This window comes from Diorhabda carinulata, chromosome X (assembly GCF_026250575.1).
Source record: "Diorhabda carinulata isolate Delta chromosome X, icDioCari1.1, whole genome shotgun sequence".
Taxonomy (NCBI): Eukaryota; Metazoa; Arthropoda; class Insecta; order Coleoptera; family Chrysomelidae; genus Diorhabda; species Diorhabda carinulata.
The window spans coordinates 25528734-25549056 of record NC_079472.1 but is presented as its reverse complement, the minus strand read 5'-3'; the positions used below and the strand labels follow the sequence as shown (position 1 = coordinate 25549056).

The 20323-nt window shown below is 31.5% G+C and overlaps 1 protein-coding gene across 7 annotated transcripts in view; it reads left to right on the top strand.

Annotated features, from left to right (window-relative positions):
• Positions 1-20323, top strand: part of LOC130901476 (potassium voltage-gated channel subfamily H member 6) — a 286333-nt gene that overhangs the window by 256093 nt on the left and 9917 nt on the right. For 6 of the 7 annotated variants that reach the window (XM_057812903.1, XM_057812899.1, XM_057812900.1 and 3 more), the window contains 8 exons: positions 1227-1420; positions 1514-1676; positions 2769-2879; positions 8236-8304; positions 14954-15183; positions 16387-16635; positions 17973-18088; positions 20159-20306. In XM_057812903.1, coding sequence (XP_057668886.1) covers positions 1227-1420; positions 1514-1676; positions 2769-2879; positions 8236-8304; positions 14954-15183; positions 16387-16635; positions 17973-18088; positions 20159-20306 — 1280 coding nt within the window. The remainder of the gene's footprint in view (positions 1-1226; positions 1421-1513; positions 1677-2768; positions 2880-8235; positions 8305-14953; positions 15184-16386; positions 16636-17972; positions 18089-20158; positions 20307-20323) is intronic. The other variant, XM_057812904.1, reaches the window with a different exon arrangement.

The window sequence follows — 20323 nt, the reverse complement described above, 5'->3', positions numbered from 1 at the left end:
GCAATGTTCCAGTCCCCACTGCTTCGCTTTTCAAGACTCTTGTACATGAAAGTGTCTTCACAGAAGTTGGATATCCACCATATAGCATTGATCTGGCCAGCCTCGCCCGACTTTTGGATGTGATATTTTTAAAGTGGTAAGAAGCTTCAGTCAGACGTCCAAAAAAGTTTGAAAAAATAAAGGGATAATATATGGAAAAATAATCACAGTTTTTGTTTATTTATGACCTTTCTTTGTTAGATTAAGAGGTCATGGGCCATGCAATGTATATGACGAATAATAGCTGCTCTTCGACTTCTACTAGGTCTAGGAATAATTATTGTAAATTAATCAGATTCTGTCACATCTTTAATATAGCTTCGTTTGTCATTCATTGCAATGTATATATTCTACTTTGAAAATTTCTTTTCGAGAAGAACAACGATCATCATTTTCCACTTTGTTAAGAACCAAATCACGTAACATGGTATGAAATATTATTATTTTATTCAAAATTGAAAAATCTTGTGTCAAAAATATTGTGAAAAGCTTCATTTTTTGTAGCATACTCGTTACGGAAACAATGATGCTTTTTCCAGTTGGTTTCACAAATAATAATTCAGGTTCGTTCTAAGGCTAACGCTAAAGATTATAATTTTTGCCTTCTTCTTTACAATACACTTTCACTCCACTATAAAATTAATTATAAGAATCCGGATCTTCCCTATATATAATAGATTTCAATTTCATAAAAAAACAAATATTGATAAAATAGTAAGTAATTGTTTAAAAAAAAATGAAGTAAGGCAAATAATAACCTAACAGAAACAAAAAATAGAAAAATTGAATAAGGAAATATTAAAAACGTTCGATTATTTTCGGTAATTGTAAGAAACGCCAGGACTTTCTGGATATACATATATGGGGTAGTTGAGAGTTTTCTTGTGGTTAGAGCTTAAATTACTTGATGTGCTCGATGGAATTGAATCATATACTTTCACAAAACTTCCGATTCCAGCGATCGACGAGCTGCGATACAACTTGTTGACTTTTTGAATACTATGATCATGGATCAAAAAGACCAGTTAGTCAAGGATCCTAGCATAGGAAGAAATTTTTATGTGAAAATCGCGTTTCTTAGATTTCTATTACTTCAATTTCAATCGTTAATGTTCCCATTATATTTCATATTCATATCTCTATCGATCCAATGGATCTACATTAAAATAAAAATACTTTTCTTTCAGGTAAATTTGATATTTTTGGAGAAAATCCTTGTTTACATCCCACATTGGGAAAGTCTGAATGCAACGTTCGAGCCCTGACCTACTGTGATCTACATAAAATCCATAGGGACGATCTGTTAGACGTTTTAGAACTCTATCCGGAGTTCTATACTCATTTTTTGAATAATTTAGAAATAACTTTTAATTTAAGAGATGTAAGTATTCAAAACATTCGGTTACATAAACATATTATGAAATTATAGCATTAAGTCAGTTTAGAATAAACAGTTTATCTTGTCTTGTTACAGGATGATCAAGCTGGAGTTGTTCCTAGGAGATCATTTTATCCTAAAGACAAAGAGAATCGCTATTTTCGTGGGGTTCCCTCTGCCAGATCTAACGGACTTTCAAGTCGTGGAAACTCAATGAATGGGAGGCAAGAATCCCAATATAGTGATGAGTCTGAATCAGGTGAGTGGACAATAAATTTCAATGCTACATTTGTTTGTTACAAATTTGTAAATAAAAAACTACTACTAATAAATGTTAGAAATTCACCTTAGCTACGCTTTGGGCAGCCCCTCTGAAGTTCTTATAGAGTTACAATAAAGATCAATCCATTGAGCAGAATAATATATTGCAAATACCGTGGACAATCATAGGGCCAAGAATAAAACAGCAGTATTCTTATGTCTTTGCTTGTCTCATCCCCTGTAGGCTGTCGGTTTTGCTCCTATCTGCCTTCTACTCTAGGGCTTTTACTATTGTTTTGTAGCTGATACCACAGAAGGCATCAGATCCCATGAAGTACATGTCTGTCCCCGTTTTAGCGAGCTTATCACACTATTTCCCTTCGCTCCTGTGTGTCCTGAAATCCATTGTAAGGTAATTTTATTTTTCTTGCCTAGCTCGTTTAATTTTTCTAGGCCATCCCAAACTAATTTGGATTTTATATTTTTATCAGATAGAATGATGATCTCCTGTTTGCGATCATTCCTCTCTAGATTGAACCGAACAAATTTTTCAATTGCATAAATTTCTGCTTGAAAAATGCTTGATGCGCTGCCCAGAATTTCAGAGTGTTTGGTTCTGGGCCCGTACACTCCTATTCCAGTTCCATTCTACTGCTTTGATCCATCCGTTTACCATTTAATGGCATTTCTATTCATTTCTTGTCTGGTGTTATCGTACCATTTACTTTTACAGTTTATTATTGAGGTAAAGTTTTTCTCAATGATAAACTTTTTTGATGCAACGTCCTGAGGCATGTCCCAGTATAAACGGAAATGGTAGTAATGATTGCGGATATAATAATTTTTTATTGACATACCATTTGAACAGTAAAATATTTTCATCATTTTGATCCAAAATCAATCACATTTTCCCATAAACTTAAGTATTTTAATTAAATAATTGAATATAGAACCACATTTTCACGTAACTGATAAATTCAGACCTCAACACACAGAAAAACCATACATGAAGTCATTCAAAGCAATATACCAACTTAAAACGAAATATTCTCTAGTTATATAATAGTAATAGTATATTCATATTTTGTAGGGCACGGTATTCTAGAATTTTCCACAGATAAAGCGGGCCAGGACGTAACTCCATTAAACTTAGACTTTGGAGAAGAGAAGAGAAGATCATCAACTTTAAATTCAATAACAGGTATAGTTATGTCAAAAGCTTTAACTACTTGACTTGTATGTTTTTCGAAAACATGTCAATACAATACATCTAAACGCAACGGCGTAACTAACTCCATCCACGCTTTATTTACTTCAACATAATAGAATAAAATGATACTAGTTATTTACGCCATTGTATGTATGGAAATGTGATGTAGGCGTTACGTGCATTGCTTAAAAATAGATGAAGAACTCCAAAAACTACTCATAAAATTCAAATATAGAGTTGGAATCAGATGCAGAAACTTCAGAAATAGTATTTTTATTTCATCATAATTTTATACGTGATCAATATTCAAAGTTTTTACTATTTTTTTTTTCTGATTGCTTAGAGACCAATTTTGACAAATATATTCTAGAAGAACACAATAATTTTGATTAGAAAACTCTACCCAGCAAGTTTTGTAATGTTTTTGTTTTCGAATATCATCGTAACTTAGTGTGAATGCAGTGAAATTTTGATAATATTTCAACATCTACATATACCACTCTTATTAGAATATCATGGACGGCTTCCTGCTATTCGAGAAATGAAGTTGTGGTTGCAAAATTACAATATATTTAGACTTAAGTTTCACTTGCATACTGGTTTAATCCAGATGTCAATTCTTCAAGGTACTGTACCTTTTTATGGATGAGTATAATATTTGTATATCTTCTGCTTAGAAAAACACTATAGAACTATAGAAATAGTTATTTACGTTATAAGTCCCGGAAATGATTTAGTACGGTACGAGATAGATGTTTATGGAAGAGGCGACGAAGAAGCCGAGTCAAGAATATCTAATCGAGTACCTTAATAATAACTTCACAGACATGTATCGTAAAATGTTTTTTTGGTTTTAAATAAAAAGCAAAAATATGGAATGTTATATTTGAAAATTTTACTGAAAAATAGGATATTTGATTATTCTCCTATTATTTAAAAAAATAAAAATAAACAGGTTACTAAGATAATATTGTAAACAAAGGCATACATATTGAATTTTTGGAAATACAAAAAATAGTATACGAAAGAATGGCTAATAATTCAAATAAAATTGCTGAGAAAAGTGTTGTTTTTTAGAAGCATTCTTTTCAAACCTCAAATTTTCAGTCATAAACATCAAATAGCTCTTCACTATAATTTAAATACTTGATGGGCAAATTAATGATTATGGTTAATGAGAATTTCAACATTTCCCGATACTCTAAGTTAATAGCTTTATTAAAAACAAAGTGTAGACTACCATCCAAACCAGTCGAAGGTGCTAACAAAGGAAGAAGTTGAAACATTTATGAGGGAAACCCCAGATAACGACTTATTACTGGTGAAAGTTATCGCATTAGTTTTATACACATTTTATACATTTATAATTTATTTTTATAAGTAGACGATGTAGAGAATACTGGTTCTCAGTAAGTGGTTCGTATTAACTACACAAAAACACATGTTCGACGGGTTTTTACTGTGATCAACAGTAAAGCGGTGCAATAAATGCATAGAAACCTTCCACTAAAAGCACTTTTGATAGGCTACAGACAAGGAAAATGCGTAGGTCAAAGAGGTGGAATACACACTGTTGGTACAATGATACAAAGAAGTGAAACTTTTGTATAGATTTTAAACTAAAACCACACATAAAAAAGTACATCCAAAAATTCCTATAATAAATGTTTTTGGTAACAGTAGTTGCACCATTACTGATAACATTCAAAAATTATAATAAATGTTTAGTTATTCATGTTGATTGATTTCTTATTTCTAACTATTTTAAACGGGTTTGGGAGAATTTTAGAGTACTCTAAAGTACAAGGATACCATAAAGTGCCATTTTTCGGACTCAAATTAGTACTTCACATTACAGTATGGAAAAAAAGACAATAATGGAAATTTGAATAATTCAATTCGACTGCAGTACAGTAATTAAAAACTGGTTCGAATTGGTTATGGACAAATCATTAGCTTTCTCCATTAATAGATTACTATAACCAGCAGCAGCTTCTAAATAAGTTCACATGTGCACTTAAACCACCCAAAAAAAAACTAATTGGAGTCTGTCATTATTTCAACAATTATTTTCATTTAAAATGTAATCAACTATTTCATGCCCCTCGGAATATTCAAAATGATTCCTCAAACCCCAACCTCTTTCACCATCGCAATTTAGAACGACGTCTTAAGAAGCCTATTAAGAAGCAAATGATTTAATAGATACCAAATTTTAATGAATTGGTTATTGAAGAATTTATCCCGAGAAAAGACAGATATATTTATTTTCAATTCCAAACCTATTTGTAAAGTATATAGTATATATAAAATATATAAAGTGTTTCATTTTTTCAAAATATCCTACAAGTTACTATCGCAGAGTGACAGTGCAAAAAATACACGGGTGACCGCTCACTATAACATAAAATACTGCATATTAACCTCTTTATATTTTCAGTTGTATTCATCTTTTTTATGAAACATTTATAACATCTTGAGCCAAACATTAAATGAGTTGTGATGTAAATTCTTTTCAGAATATAATTCTGACAGACGGGTGAAAATTATAGCGACCTGAATAGACAATCTAAATTGCTTGCTGTATGAGAATCAACACCATATTTGGTTCGAAATTCACGTAGCATGAAAATCACAGTCTCACATCTTGCTAAATATATAACACAAATTACTGATCTGGGCAATGACAGAAGCCGCTACTGCTATTTACCGAAAATCATATCAAACTCCAGAGTTTTCTCTTTCTAACATAATATTGTTCAGTCAAATTGTATTAATAGATGAATAGTTGAGAGTTTTTATACAGAAATCATTTTAGGAAGCATTTTTTATGAATAACGTAAAATATAATCACTAAATTTTTAGCTCATGAGTGTAAAAAAAATACCGATTTGTAGAGATGTTGATTGGATAGCAAAGCACTTTATGACTTTATCAAACTAATGAAAGCTTTCTTCTTAGAAAACTAATTGTTTTCTTACCTTATTTAAATATTTAGACTGATGTTCATATTAATATTTTATGAGTGGTTTTATTCTTCACATTTTTATAACTATCCCTGTTACATTACGACCCTTTTCAGTTTTAATATCTCAAACCATTTTATTTAATATCATTTATATGTTCTTATTAAGATTTATAGTACAGATATAAAAATAATTCAATTTGTTTCAGCATACCTACTTACTGAGAATGCTTGGGGGTTGCAAAAATTAAATAAAAATAAATAATAAAAATAATTATATATCAGAAAAAACAGGTGTGTGCTTCCAAATCGATATTTAAACAGCATATATAGGTACAAATTTTACTTGTCAATTTTATTACTAGATATCTACAATTAGTCAAAGTTTGCAACCCCTAAACATTATTAGCCTATATATGCCTAATAGGCCCTTATTCTAGAATCACTGGGTCGTTAGTTAAAAAAATAAACTATTCGTAATAATTGTTATCATCATTTTTTATATATACATTTCAATCGAATCTATAAATTTGCTTTGTTTCATCTATCCAAAGTTAAATCGATTGTCATTCAAGCTGAAACTTATTTAACCTGTTAGTTGTTCACCTTAGACTTACCAACCATCAAGAGCAAACTGAAGTCTTCACTTTCACAGACGATAAAGCGATACAATCATCTCGCCACAACCCAAAAACAGCAAGAGATAACAATAAAAAATAATTCATAGGAAGTAAAAGCCAACAAATTTGAATATCAACATATTATTGTACACTGAGAAGAGACCAGTGAATAATTACCAACCCAAAATGAAATTATCCAACAAGAGAAAGTAATCCAAAATATCTACTAGGTGATTGGTAGAAAATCACAGCTATCATTGGCAAATCAAATTCCAATATATAAAACTATTATGAAGCCCATTTGGATACAAGACATTCATTTATGGGGATCGACCTCCAAATATAGTTCAGAAATCAAACAAAGATTCCATAATAAAGAGAATGTTAGGCAATACCTCATTCCATCATAGAAAGAGACCTACACATTAAAAGTGGAGTACAGCCCTGTAGTGAAAGATATCATATATGTAATACTTCTATATAGACAATTTCTATAAGTGGAAGCTGTTCCAACTAAGGAAGACAGAATGGCAATGATTTCTCTATTCTCCAAGACTCCAGCTCAGTTCTGCGCATTCTCAAGCATGCGCAGTATACATAAAGTGTCTCGAACGAGGGAGAAAATGAATACTGTCAGCACCGTAACGTTAAGAAGTTTTTTCCCATATCAACTGTCCAAATAGGAGTATAACATATATGAAAGTTATAGAGACGGGGTTAAATTACAACCCAATAATAGAAATCGACAGACCTTCAATGTAGCCAAAACAGAAGAATAACTTTAGAAAAGAGATATTTTAATGAAAACATCTCCTACATATCAAAATTTAATTAGAAAATTGTAGTTTCTACTTACAAATGTTAAACAGATTGTAAATTCTACGGAATTATCAAAAAATATCGATAAGTTATACCTTTCGATTAAACTTCGATTTAGAAAGTACTTCCATATTATTCAAACTAGTACAACAATTCAGCAAATTAAGTAACTTTACTCCTGCAGTGAAACAATAAAAAGATGTCCCCATACCGTCAATTCTAGGACGAAAAATTCCATGTATTGGTAACATAACATTTTGAAAAATTGATATATTATAGCAGAATAACTGGCCTTTCAAACGTTTTCCATCTTTAAATGTATTTTACTGTAGATGGCGCTAAAACTTCGTCGTCTTCATTGTTCGGCTTCTGCCGTCTAATCTCAACGAGTTTTTCATGGTTATTTTCTGGTACATAAGCATATTTCACATCAATTGAATTGGATATTTGTCGGCGATTTCTCAGTGTGATCGGATTCTGCTACTAATGTTTTTTGGCTCATTTTTTTATACAGTTTTTGTATAGTTTTCCTGGCGGTAGTAAGTAGCAGCACTGATGATTGAAACTGAATAAAACTAAATAGAAAATCTTAAAGTCTTACACGTAATAGTTTCCAATTAAAAATAATTATAAAAAATTTTCTTGATATGATGATTATTTTTCGTAAGCATATCAACTTGTTGGGTTATCGCCACGAAGGGAGCTTAATTTAATTATATAATGAGATTAATTACGATAAACGCAACTTTCATTCAATTGTAGAAGAATAAATCCTTGTTGCTAGTTTTCCAAAAGAGTTGAAAACACTAATAAAAAATGATGAATACGCATTTATTACTGAAAATAAAGGGAAGCAAATTAAATGAAACATTAAATTAATAATATCAGTGATTAAGACTGAAAATCTGTGCTATAAAATAAACTTTAATCATAATGTGTTTAGGCATGCTATCTCAACTTAAAAGAAGTATTCCAGATCTAAGGTTACACAAAACACACCAGCCACTAATAGGTAAGTTTTACGTTGACGGACTGTGAACAATCTGATACTAGCACTATTTCTCCTAAATGTTGTCTACACACATTAGAATAGCGAAGAGGTACATATCCTGGAAAATGTCTTTTTTACATATCGAAAAAAAAAAGACATTTCAAATGTTTCTTCTTCTCATTGATTAGTTATCAGTTTTCATAAGCAAAAAATACTGAAACCGTATAGATAAAATTATCAACATAATCAAGTAAATGCAAATTAATGACTTTTCCTCTTTGTATTTCGATTGTTTACATTCGCAATTAATAGACATTCCTTTCTTTTCACTTGCCAGCTCGTTATTCTAAATCATCTCTGTACTAAATTTTTTTTTCTCAACTGAGTTGTTTCGTCCACTTTTTCACTCCACAGTTTTGTTTGTGATCCATTTTAGCTAAAGATCTAGGGAGATCAAACCAGACGGCATATTCAAATAAGGGTAGCAAACTACTTAGTTGTTCTCCATCATTATTTGTTGTTTCGAACAATAAATTTTTGTTTATTATGAAATCTGTAATATTATCTTCTCAATCTAATGTACTTAGAATGAACACTGTGTTATTATAACCAAGCTCATTCTTACTACTTAATTGCAAAAAATTTAAAACCAGGCGTGAATTTTCATATCATTTACTTGTTTATTGACTCGCTTGCAAATTGACTCCGTTTAAAACTATTTTTTCCCGGTTTATCGCAATTAAGAAATGTCATACAAGAATTGCTACTCAAGTTTTGGGATATGGCAACACTGATGAGAATATATCAAATCTGACATTGCCATTATAAAGTTTTACATGACATTTTTATGGTGAACGTATAGAACGTGTTGACAAATGAGTGTTATTTGAGTTATATACAGATACTTGGGACATTCATCTTGATCAAATAATGGATTTAAATTAAATTTTTGTGCTGATATTTTCTTTGAGTTCGGACATTGATTAAACCAACAGCAGTTTTCGTGATGGAGCACCATCTCGAGCCACTGTGTTTCACTGGTTTTCCACATTCAATCATGGTCTTATTTTGCTAAAAGTTGTTCGCGTAGCAAATAATCTCCTGTTTTTTCGGAGTAATCGGACATGTCGCCATCACTCCATTAATCATAAGATTTTGCAAAAATCAAAGAAACCACGAATAATTCTCCACCACGATACAGCGAACACTCACACCTCGGTTCATACAAAAACGTTTTCGAACAGTCAAAACATCGAATTGATAGGCCATCCGCCCTACAGTCCTTTTTTGTCACCCGATCATTTCTTCTTATTCCCCCAGATCAAAAATAAATTACGAGGTCAACGTTTTTCTACACCTGAGAAGCAGTTGATGCGTTCAAATCATATGATTTGGAGGTTAGGTTGGTTCAAACGCATGCAAAATTCTATTGATCCAAATGGAGAATATTTTTTAAAAAACAATAAAGCCATATCCAATTATAAATATCTGTTTTTATTTGTCTATCTCAAAACCCTAGTATGTAAATAACAGAGCTGTCGCTTAGAAAGTATTATTCTCTCATTTAACACTTTATTCACTATAGATGCAATACTATGAGTTTTCATATTCAAGCTAATATGAAACTCTCGGATTTTCCATCTTAAGTCAAAATTTTACAATATTGCTTGCCAACAGCCAAACACGTATATCTGTATATAAAATAACTCCCTTCATTTTAGTCCCTTCATCTTCACCCAAAAAGCTGTTTATCTATGAACCTCATTTATCATTATTATATTAAATATTTATTATTAAAGAAAATTCATTATTTTCATATTGATCCTGATAAATCGATTTGGAAAATAAAAGCATACGTAATATTTCGATGTTGTAATAGTTCTAATTTCATTATTCAAGATTTTTGTAATAATGTATAGAATTTATTAAACACAAGCATGTATCATTTAAGTCCTCAAGTGACAATTCGAAATTTATAATCTGTTAAACGTAAATTTTAAATAGAAAATAATTTTAAAATTATTCATATACACCAAACATACTCGTAGATAAAACTGAAGGGTTAAGTAGTAGCTAGTATGTAACATCCTGTATATCAAAATAAAACATCATGATTATCATTAAATATGAAAATTTAGTATATTTTATACAGCTATTTCCAGAATCATATCGGAATGGTCAGCTATTAAATCTAATTATAAAAATTCTCTAATATTCCAAATTTTTTTAAAACCCTTTTTTTATTTGCAATCTGTAAAATTTATTTTGAGCAAATGGTTAATTGCAAGTTATCTTGTATGATGATTGACAACTGGCAATTTACTTTCGCTTCAAAAAATATAGTTTCATTGACATATCACTATGACACTAAAATCTGTCAGGCAGATCACATGGAAGATGCCTTCGAAGATGAGTTTCGAAGCAGTGAGAATATTTAACTGGCTCAATTTGAAGGTCATAAGCTGTAACGTTATTGGATACATTCTATGGAGCATTTACAAAAATGACTTTTGACTGAAATCTTTCTAGAATTTCTATATTTGAGTTGAATGCAGTGTCCCATAGCCGAATACCATAACTCCAGATTGGTTTCAGTGTGACTTTGTACATTAGCAGCTTTTTGATTGTTAGTTGGGATCTTCGACAGTTTACTGGTTTTAGACCAAATAGCTTTCTTTTCATTACTATGTGTGTCCTCATCATCATCGATCAGATGAATTTCAAGGTATGTTGCACTTTCTTTTTGCTACAGAAGATGCCCGCTTAATATCACGGTTTGACAGGTCCCTCTCCGTTGAGTGTAGGTAGAATGAACAGATTTACTTTAATTCAGTTTTTTTCCCAAGTGTCTTCTGTATATGTTACGTGAAAGTGTGAGAATATCGGTTATGTACATAAGATAGAGATCGAACCAACTGCACTCCCCTGTGGAACACCAAAATTGGATGAATGGTTTTTAATTTTGACTTGAAAGTCTTGCAGTTAGGGGATTTTAGGATTAGGAAAAGGTATTATGGGAGGTTTTCTTTTACTTTTTATAGGAGTCCGTCGTGCCAGACCTTGTCGAATGTCTCAGAGATATCTAAAAAAGGAAATAATATTTTTTATCTTTAAAAGATTGGTACACTTTTTTGTAACTCGATGGACTTGTTCTATGGGGGCATGTTGCTCTCTAAATCCAAATTGATGGTTAGGTATTGTCTGCGGGAATCTAAAATCGGTTCTATTTTTTCTATCAGTAATTTTTATAGAATTTTTGACATAGCAGGTAATAGACTAATTGGTCTTTGTAGAATTCCCTATTACTATGATTTGGTTAGGGAAATAACTCATTCTCAATACTGCAGTTGAGTTAGATATTTAAATCACTTATTCGATAGTTTGATTTTTTGACCTAGGTTGTGATAAATTTTTCTAGGGGAAGCTTCAGTTGATTTGTTGAAGTTGTTCTCTAATGACTTGGGCTTGAAGACTTTTTCTTAGTATTTGGCAAACACATTGGCTTTATCTTGGCAGCTTTTCACCTATTAACCTTTAGGATTGCGGATAGGAGGATTATTGAGCACATATATGAAAAATGGCATGAATGATTTTTTTTCATTATCTTATAGGAGACTTGATGTTTATTCCATAAAAGAAACTATAAGAAAATTAGTCAAAATAACTGAGGAATGAAATTGTGTTTCCTAACCAAATGTTCCTACATCGACATAAAATTTAAACGTCTTGTTTTGCTTTGTTTGCAGTACTCTATTTTGTCTTTACACTTCAAGTAAAAAAGGTAACAAAGATTTACGCTGAACTTGAGGTGACCTAATATATGAAATATCGGTTTAGATGTCTTGACCAATATTTCAAACAAACCTAACCTAACCTAACCAAAAATTCGTCAAATATTTCTATTCACAATTTAGGAGTACCCTTTTTCATTTGATAGGTGATGAATTCATGCATTTAGAAATATTGAAGGAACAAGGGACAATAGCTCTGTACCAAGGAGTTTTATTTGAGATAATTTCACTACTAACTCTGCATTTTGTTTAAAAATTGTGTCGGTAGCAAGCAAAAACAAATTCAATCCGTATCAGTCAAAATACTCCACTATTTATACGCAAAAGGAAACTGGAATTATTTCGTTAAATAGAAAAACAAAGATAAATTTCCTTCTTCTTCCTCTTGTCTTATCCGTATGCCTAATCAGGCTTCCAATTCCATGAATGTTTCAAATGATTCTTTGATCCTAGCAAATACTTTCATTTCCTTTCTTCCGTCCTTTTTCCTCTTTATTTCTTCCCATTTCCTCTCACTGGCCAATCCATTATTTTCTTTGTCTTTCTCTTTGATAGAGAAAAACAGCATAATTTCATATAATGCTTTGATCTACCAATTAACTTCACCGCGGACTTTGTACATTCGTAATGTCACGTTTTTATATGAAACTAATTTGAAACTAATGTTTTTATACTTGTACGGTATACGACTTACATTAACAAACAATAACCCATTCCGTTTATGCATTGAAAATATCGATACGAATGAAATATTCTCAGATATTTTTTAACAACTTGTAGAAATATTCTTCTAATCATAATATACAGGATGTTTGTTATGTGTAACAATTAAAAACAACTTTGTTTCAATAGTGAATTATCGAAGTTGTTTTTAATAATCTTAGTTAGGCATCTGGTTCCTCTGTCAAAAATCTTACGTCATTGTTAACTCTGCTGTTATATATGTATGTATGTATCTGCAATTTGCGACTAACTCGATTGTTTTTTTAGATGTTAGCATGTTACCCATTGGGCATGTCGCCTAACAGACACTCAATCTAATATTTTGTTATGTTAGTGTTGTTTTTCATTTTAATCCAAAAATTTAAGTGCATGTTATGGAACCTACAAATTGAGTTATGTTTTGAGAGAATGGTTTATAATTTAAAATAATTCGAATATTTTTTCCAAATAAACGCTTAAGGGATCCTTGAACATCTCTAAGGACTTTAATATCATGATATTGAGTCTAAATTATTTGAGGAAGCTTTCAATGTCAGAAAATTGTATCACCCAGGAACCATTTTGGGTATATTGCACTTAACATTGGCGATTGCAGCATCCCCCGCCGTTATAATTCCCGTTCTAAGAACCTAACAAAACTGTGGGCGTCGTAGGTTTACAACGGATCCTCTTCAATCTATTTCGCTGCAATGTCATTTTCGGGATTATAAAAACTTGCTTTTGTTTGAATTTCAGCTAAGTTTTGATGAAAATTCACACTGGAACGTTAATAATTGATGAACAAAGTGGGCGATTATGCACACCAACGTCCTAAATGATATCGAGCAATAATGGACTGATTCAGAAGGTGTTAATTGTAGGTGTTAAATGGAGCTCACCTATTTTGTGTAATAGAATGCTACAATTATAACCACTATATAACTCAACAGGTTTTCGGCTAGTCAGAAATGTTATAGCATCCTGTTTTATTATGTTATTGAATTGAAAAACATGTATTACATCTACTTGTGACAATATAAAGAGGCTAGGAAATTATGAGGCTATAGGTAGAAAGCTTAAAAATAAATGAAATTCTACCCATATTTTAGTATTACGTTGGAGCGACTCGATACATTATAAATCTTTGTGGAGCCTCCTTTTTCTTGCATGATACAGTCACATACTCTAATGGAAAATATCATAACTGGAAGAAAAAGTCTTGATATTATAGCTTATTTTCAACTCATCTGAAAATTAATATAATACAAAAAAGAATAGATTGTGTGTATATTAGAAAGAAGGACATTTTTGGTTTTTATAACAACCAAACTTTTTATATGAACAAAACATCTCCATTAAAAATAAGTAACCTCGACATTATCGTAAAAAATGACTACAAAGAATTTTCTGAGCAAACCTCACATATATTTCTTTATTCCACCCTTTGATGGAAACCGTATTGCAGTAGATTACGTTTATATGTTTAAATAATGTAATGTCGCTTTTATTAATCTTCTCGTCAATATTGGCCGAAATATCATTTTTCCTAGTTGAAAGATCGTTCTTCATTTCAGAAATTGACGATATTAAAGTGGAAGACTCGTCTTTGAATAGATAAGTTTCTCGATCACGACTATTTATTATGAATTGCGCTACATAAACTCCTTATATATCTCAAAGTAATTTTCGAAAGATCTAAAAAAATAAAAAACAAAACAAATAAATAAATAGACCTTCCTAGAAGTTAATCAAAAGAAACGATGTAAATAAACCGCTTGCTATAAAAGCAAAGAGCAGACGAATTCCGGGTATTTCATCAAAAGCAGCGCTTTCGCCGCTTTCAGAATTCCACCATATCCAAGCAGGACCGTCTCCAGGGTGGATATGAATACCCATCTGAAAATTTCAAAAATTACGCATCTTACTATTTCTTAATAATCCCAATTTCTTATGCAGTCAATGTAAAAAATCCTATCTACTTCTTCTTTTATATTTCATCATATAACTGTTGTGTATACTTGAGTAATTGTTAATGATTTGCAGTACTCTCTATACTGTACATTATTCAATTCATTTCCTCAACTTTCAACAGTGAGAAAAGGGATCATAAATAAAAAAATACTTGAAAAGGGAAGATTGATTTCAAGTTTATTTATCCCTGTTCTTGTACATTCCAGCACAGTCCACTCCTCCCTCCAGCCATAGGATACGCACAATACGAAGACAGTCATCTATAGGAGCGTACCATCATCAAGAGCCCACGATTACCACGACACACCATCAAAATGCTCCACAACAGTCGCAACACATTTCTGGGCCTCTATCTAGCAGTACTAGTTATTATACAAATAGTCCTAGCCCGCCACATGTGACTGATGCGAATGGAAAAAATGTCCAAGAAACACTGGTAAGTGTTCATCATGAATTGGAAAAAAAAATTTCCAATAAAAACTTATCGCTTTATCTTGGAAATCTATTATATTTAACAAAATTCAATATTCATAAATTCAATGTTCAAACTTCGAAGCTTCCATGAGAGTTGACTTTTCCTCACTAAAAGTAGCATTATACAGGATGCCCCGCATAAAAACCGACAAGGGTAGCACAAGGTATAGAGGAGCCCAAAATATGACGTTTTTGGCACAATTTACCTCTGTACCAAGCTGCATCCTTGAGTCTCAAACTAGGGTAAATGATTTAAAAAAAAGAATTCATTTGTAATCATTTAACTTAAAAATCCCAAATTTGATATGAGACTGTTAAAGGCATTAAGTGAGTAATTAAGTTAATTAACCTCAAAACTCCACAGAAATTTTTCATCGGTTGATTTAAAAGAAATTATTTTCGTACCATGAATAACTTGATTCTGATTTTTTTTTATTCTTGTTATTTTAGTTGATTTGAAAAAATATTATTTGCACTTTGCGTTGGGTATGAATTTCATTTCAGATTTAACAAAATTGAAATAAGAACAATTGATTGGAAAAAAAATAATCACATTTTTCTCTTAGACAAAAAAATTAGACAAAGATTGAAGTCGACTGTAGCCAGTAGCTGAAAATCATTTTTTATTACATTGCATTAATTGCATTGATCCACTTATTTGGATATTGGCGGTTGAGAACGTCACTTACTTTGACACTAAAATGAGGTGGTACTCCTTCATGCATTAACTAAAGTTACAATCTCAATTTTAATGGCAAATTGTTAAATAAATCTGGAAGAAAATTTTGGAGAAATTCTGGTCCAATAAAATAATGATCGATAAGACAGACCAAACTTAAACTCACGTTGTAAATGTCGATGAGGTTTTATCTGAAGCATCATGATAGTTATGCATAAATAGTTGAACCCCGTATTTCAAATTAAAGGTCTACGAAGAAATTAATTTCTTTCGAAATATTGTGCCCAACTTTGAGCCCTATAACTCCTCAGGGATTTAGCTTGGTATAGAGGTAAATTGTCCCAATCATCATATTTTGGGCTCCTCTATACCTCTCTGCTCGAGAGTCGATTATCTTGCGGGACGTCCTCTGCAAAGATATATCCGGAACAGGTAGATTTGTTACTAGTCTATTAGATTTGGTTTTTAGATTCCTTATATTTCTAGATACCGTTAGAGTCAACAACAACCTCCATACATCTTCAACAACATTCCACTGTAGAAACATTAACGTATTCGGATAATTTAGTTATAAGCAGGAGTCTTCTCGAGCATATCAACAACAAATTAGATCACCTCACAAAACGCGTTAATTCATTGGAAACGACACTAGGAGCCGATATGAAAATGATATTGTCACTGTTGGAGACTAAACAGCAGCCTAGTAGTAGCGAAGATTCGACTGTTAAACAAGAGGTGAGTAATGGCAAGTACAGAAATCTATGTGGGCATAAATTACATATTATTACCCGCGGGCATTAAACACACACTATTTACACTACCACTACACCAACACTCACAATTATACAGTCTGTCGTGCGTTTTGATAACCAATTTATAGTCTTCAGAGACTGAAGGTAAATTAAAAACTATTAACTTCACCTACCTGTTTATTCTAAATTTGTCCTCCAATAAACTTCCTCCCGTGAAAAACAAATCATATCCGCGGAAAATTCAACATGCATTCCTCAACAACTAAACTGCAGAGTGGTCTGTAAGAAATAAGCCTCTTGTTCCTATTTAAACTGTTCTTACATTTAAATATCTCAATTCTTTGGATAAATTTTTTAATAATTTAATTAATTCTTTTCAATCCTTTTGTATAAACAGGATTGAAAGATACATGAGCAAGTTTTCCTTGTTTTTCATTTTGATTTTGGAAAGAAGTAATTTCACGTAAAGATTTCTTAAACCCATGACTGTTAATTAACCTATCTACAGTTCTTTTATCATTTGGGTACAGTTATATCCTCAATAAAAGTCCTTTTCGTTAGCAAATGCACACTGGCCATCGTATGTTGGACACAATGGAAATAACCGTCCAGTGAACATCATGGCTACACATTTTGAAATGAGTATCCAAATTAAATCTTCTATTTTTTTTAATTTTCATGTTTAACATACCGTAAATATGATCAACAACCCTATTCCAAACCATGCGAAAATACTGAAGCTATTGACTAATCTGGTTTTCAAAGTGACTCACGAATACCTTTGCCATAAACGGAGATAGGCAATTCGTTTTTGTACTGGAAATAGCTCTGCTTCATACATACGTCCTCAATGTACTCCAAGGTCTGCAAGATTGACACGCTTGGAAATAATGTACTTACATCAAAGGAGATTGAAATTTCTCCATATTCATTTTCTGTATTCTTCACTTTGTTAATAAAGTCTAAAGAATTCTTCACTGCAATAGGAAGTTCATTGGAAGTAAAATTAAGTATAATTAGGTAGATCAAGTTAATAGGTTTTAGTTTATCTTCAGCCTCTGAAGACGATTACTGTGGTAGTGTAAACACTGTGTTCGGTATATAGTAAGATAATAATACAAATTTTTGTCATGTAAATCGGTATACGGGGCTAAAATACTATTCTGAATAGCATTTTCCTAATAAACTTGCGAAGAAAAACGTCGATAATCGGAAATTTTTGTTACTACTATTAATAGGCAAGGGAAAACATCTGTACGAAAATCCGCAGGTGTCTGCAAAACAAATGTATTATCTCCTCTATTCTTTTATCTATTACAGATGCCTGAATATGAAAACGTAGCAATAGATCCCAGTAGAACTAGATATACATTTCAAAGATCAGTTAGTGAACCAAAGCCAATATCAAAAAATCATCATTCCCAAGCTCTTCATAGGTAAGTTACAGAAAGATGCCGTCTTGCAAAAGCATAATATTTATCTACCACAATCAACACTCAATTATTTACAATCCCTTGGGAAAATAACTACTTCTTGAAAATATAAAATAAAAATTACATTTGAACAAATTTTTAAAAAATTCTATACTCATATAATTTGAATAAAAGTGATTTTACTTCAATCAAATACAGTGGAAGCTCGATTAACCGGATTAATTGTTGTCGTTAAGGATTTGGATAATCGAAAATCCGGATAATCGAATGTATGAAGAAAAGCGGGTTTTGTGAAATAAAATAAGCTTAATTATAATAATATTTATTAATAAATAATTCTCTTCATTGTTGCTATATCACGAATTGGTTTCAGCTGTAGTGAATTCACAGTATCACTCTCTGTTTGTTTTTCAAACTATTTCAGAACTGTTTCCAGAGCTTAAAGTGCTTCATCATGAGATGGTCCTACATCATTTTCCACGTCTATATTTTCTTCTGTTTCATCTTCTTATGACCGGTTTCTCCTTTTTTTAATAAATCAAAGAATGAATGACTCGTTCGTACTTGCATAAATTCGAGTTTTAGTACATATGTTAAGGCCGCTTGATATGATGCAATACAACGTGCAATGCAATGCAAGACACAATATTTCTTGATCAAAAGCTTGCGCAGATGAAGTTCAGTTGATTGTTTCATGCAAGATCTTGACATTACCGATTTTGTGCCATTTTTATTACGTGCAAGTTGCAATCTGGTTACTTTTGGCTAAACAGAACAGCTGACTTTCGTAAAATTTAGCTCTGTTATTTTCATTGTGAAACTAGGCACAAAATATTAGATAAAATTTGAGGAGAAGAATTTTAGTTAATGGCAGTCATAATGCAATTGCCTGAGACTTGCATGCAATTTCTTGCACGTTGTATTGCATTATGACAAGCGGCTTTTAAACATTTTCTGATTTGGCTCAATATTACTTAATTATTTAATTGGTCGCAGTTCATAGTCCGGATTATGGAGGGTAGAGGTAAGTGCTACAGAAAGTGTCCATCAAATTCTTTACGTTAGGGAGGCGCTACTATCGCATGAGTGTAAATTTTAAATAAAGCGCTAGAAATTTAAAAATAAGGACTGAGAAAGAAAGTAGTGATAATTGACACTTTCTTTCTTACAAATTCACAATAATTAATTAGTATTCAGCGTTATCTCACAGTAGTTTTTCTAGGTTATACTTACAAAATTATTTTGTACTACATGAAAAGTTTAGATTTTCCATACCAATATTTAATTAACGACTCTAGTTATTTGAAAATTTTTAATACTGTTTACTTCATTCCATCTAAAATAACTAAGTTCATATGATATCTCGTCAGACAGGAGCGCCATTCTGGTCAAATTTTAAATTATAATTTACCGTCTACAAGCGGACAGTATTTAAGCTAAGCCCCCATATGAAAGGGTCCTCCTTACCTCTACCCTTCATAGTCCAAATTTGTATAAGCTGCAATCAAAATTTACTAGTGCTTCGTTTATACTAGTATCTATTAAAAATTGGCAGTTTCTGAGTAGTATACAAAATTTAAGTTAATACGAGATGAGGTTTATTTATCAATTATTTTTTATTCCAAAAATTATAAACATTATTCAAAATTATTTTATCAAATGAAACAACGTCCTGCATGAAATAAACAACAAGTAAAATTGTTGGTAGACATTAGTGATGAATGGGACTTGTCTTTATTATGTTATCTTGGTCAGCTTTAGGTTCGCAAAACCAAGACCAAAACCAATTATGCAAGACTTAAAAATGGCTCTCACTTCTCAAAGAATCTCTTAAAATACTTTGTAAGTTTATCAGCTCTTCTAAGTAAACAATGAAAATGCCAAAACACAATTATTCTTAGAACTATTAGACCAATATTGAAATAAACATTTTTATCGATATATAAAATAGCAATCAGAGTTTAGAAATGTTATGCCTACCTTTTCCAACCCAATAAACCAAATAGAACCCTATAATTGACACAAACAATATCGATTAATAAAAATGTGTTTATTCTTGTAATTATCTTTTAGGTTTGCATCATTTAATAAAGCTTTTGATTTCGAAAAAGGACCTGAGCCTTGTTGGGCGGAATGTCTAATATCAAAAGATAAAGAAAAAGAAAAAGAGGACAAACCCGCTCCAATAGCTAAATTGGAATCTTTGGACGAATTAGATCTGGTAAGTTATATTACAGA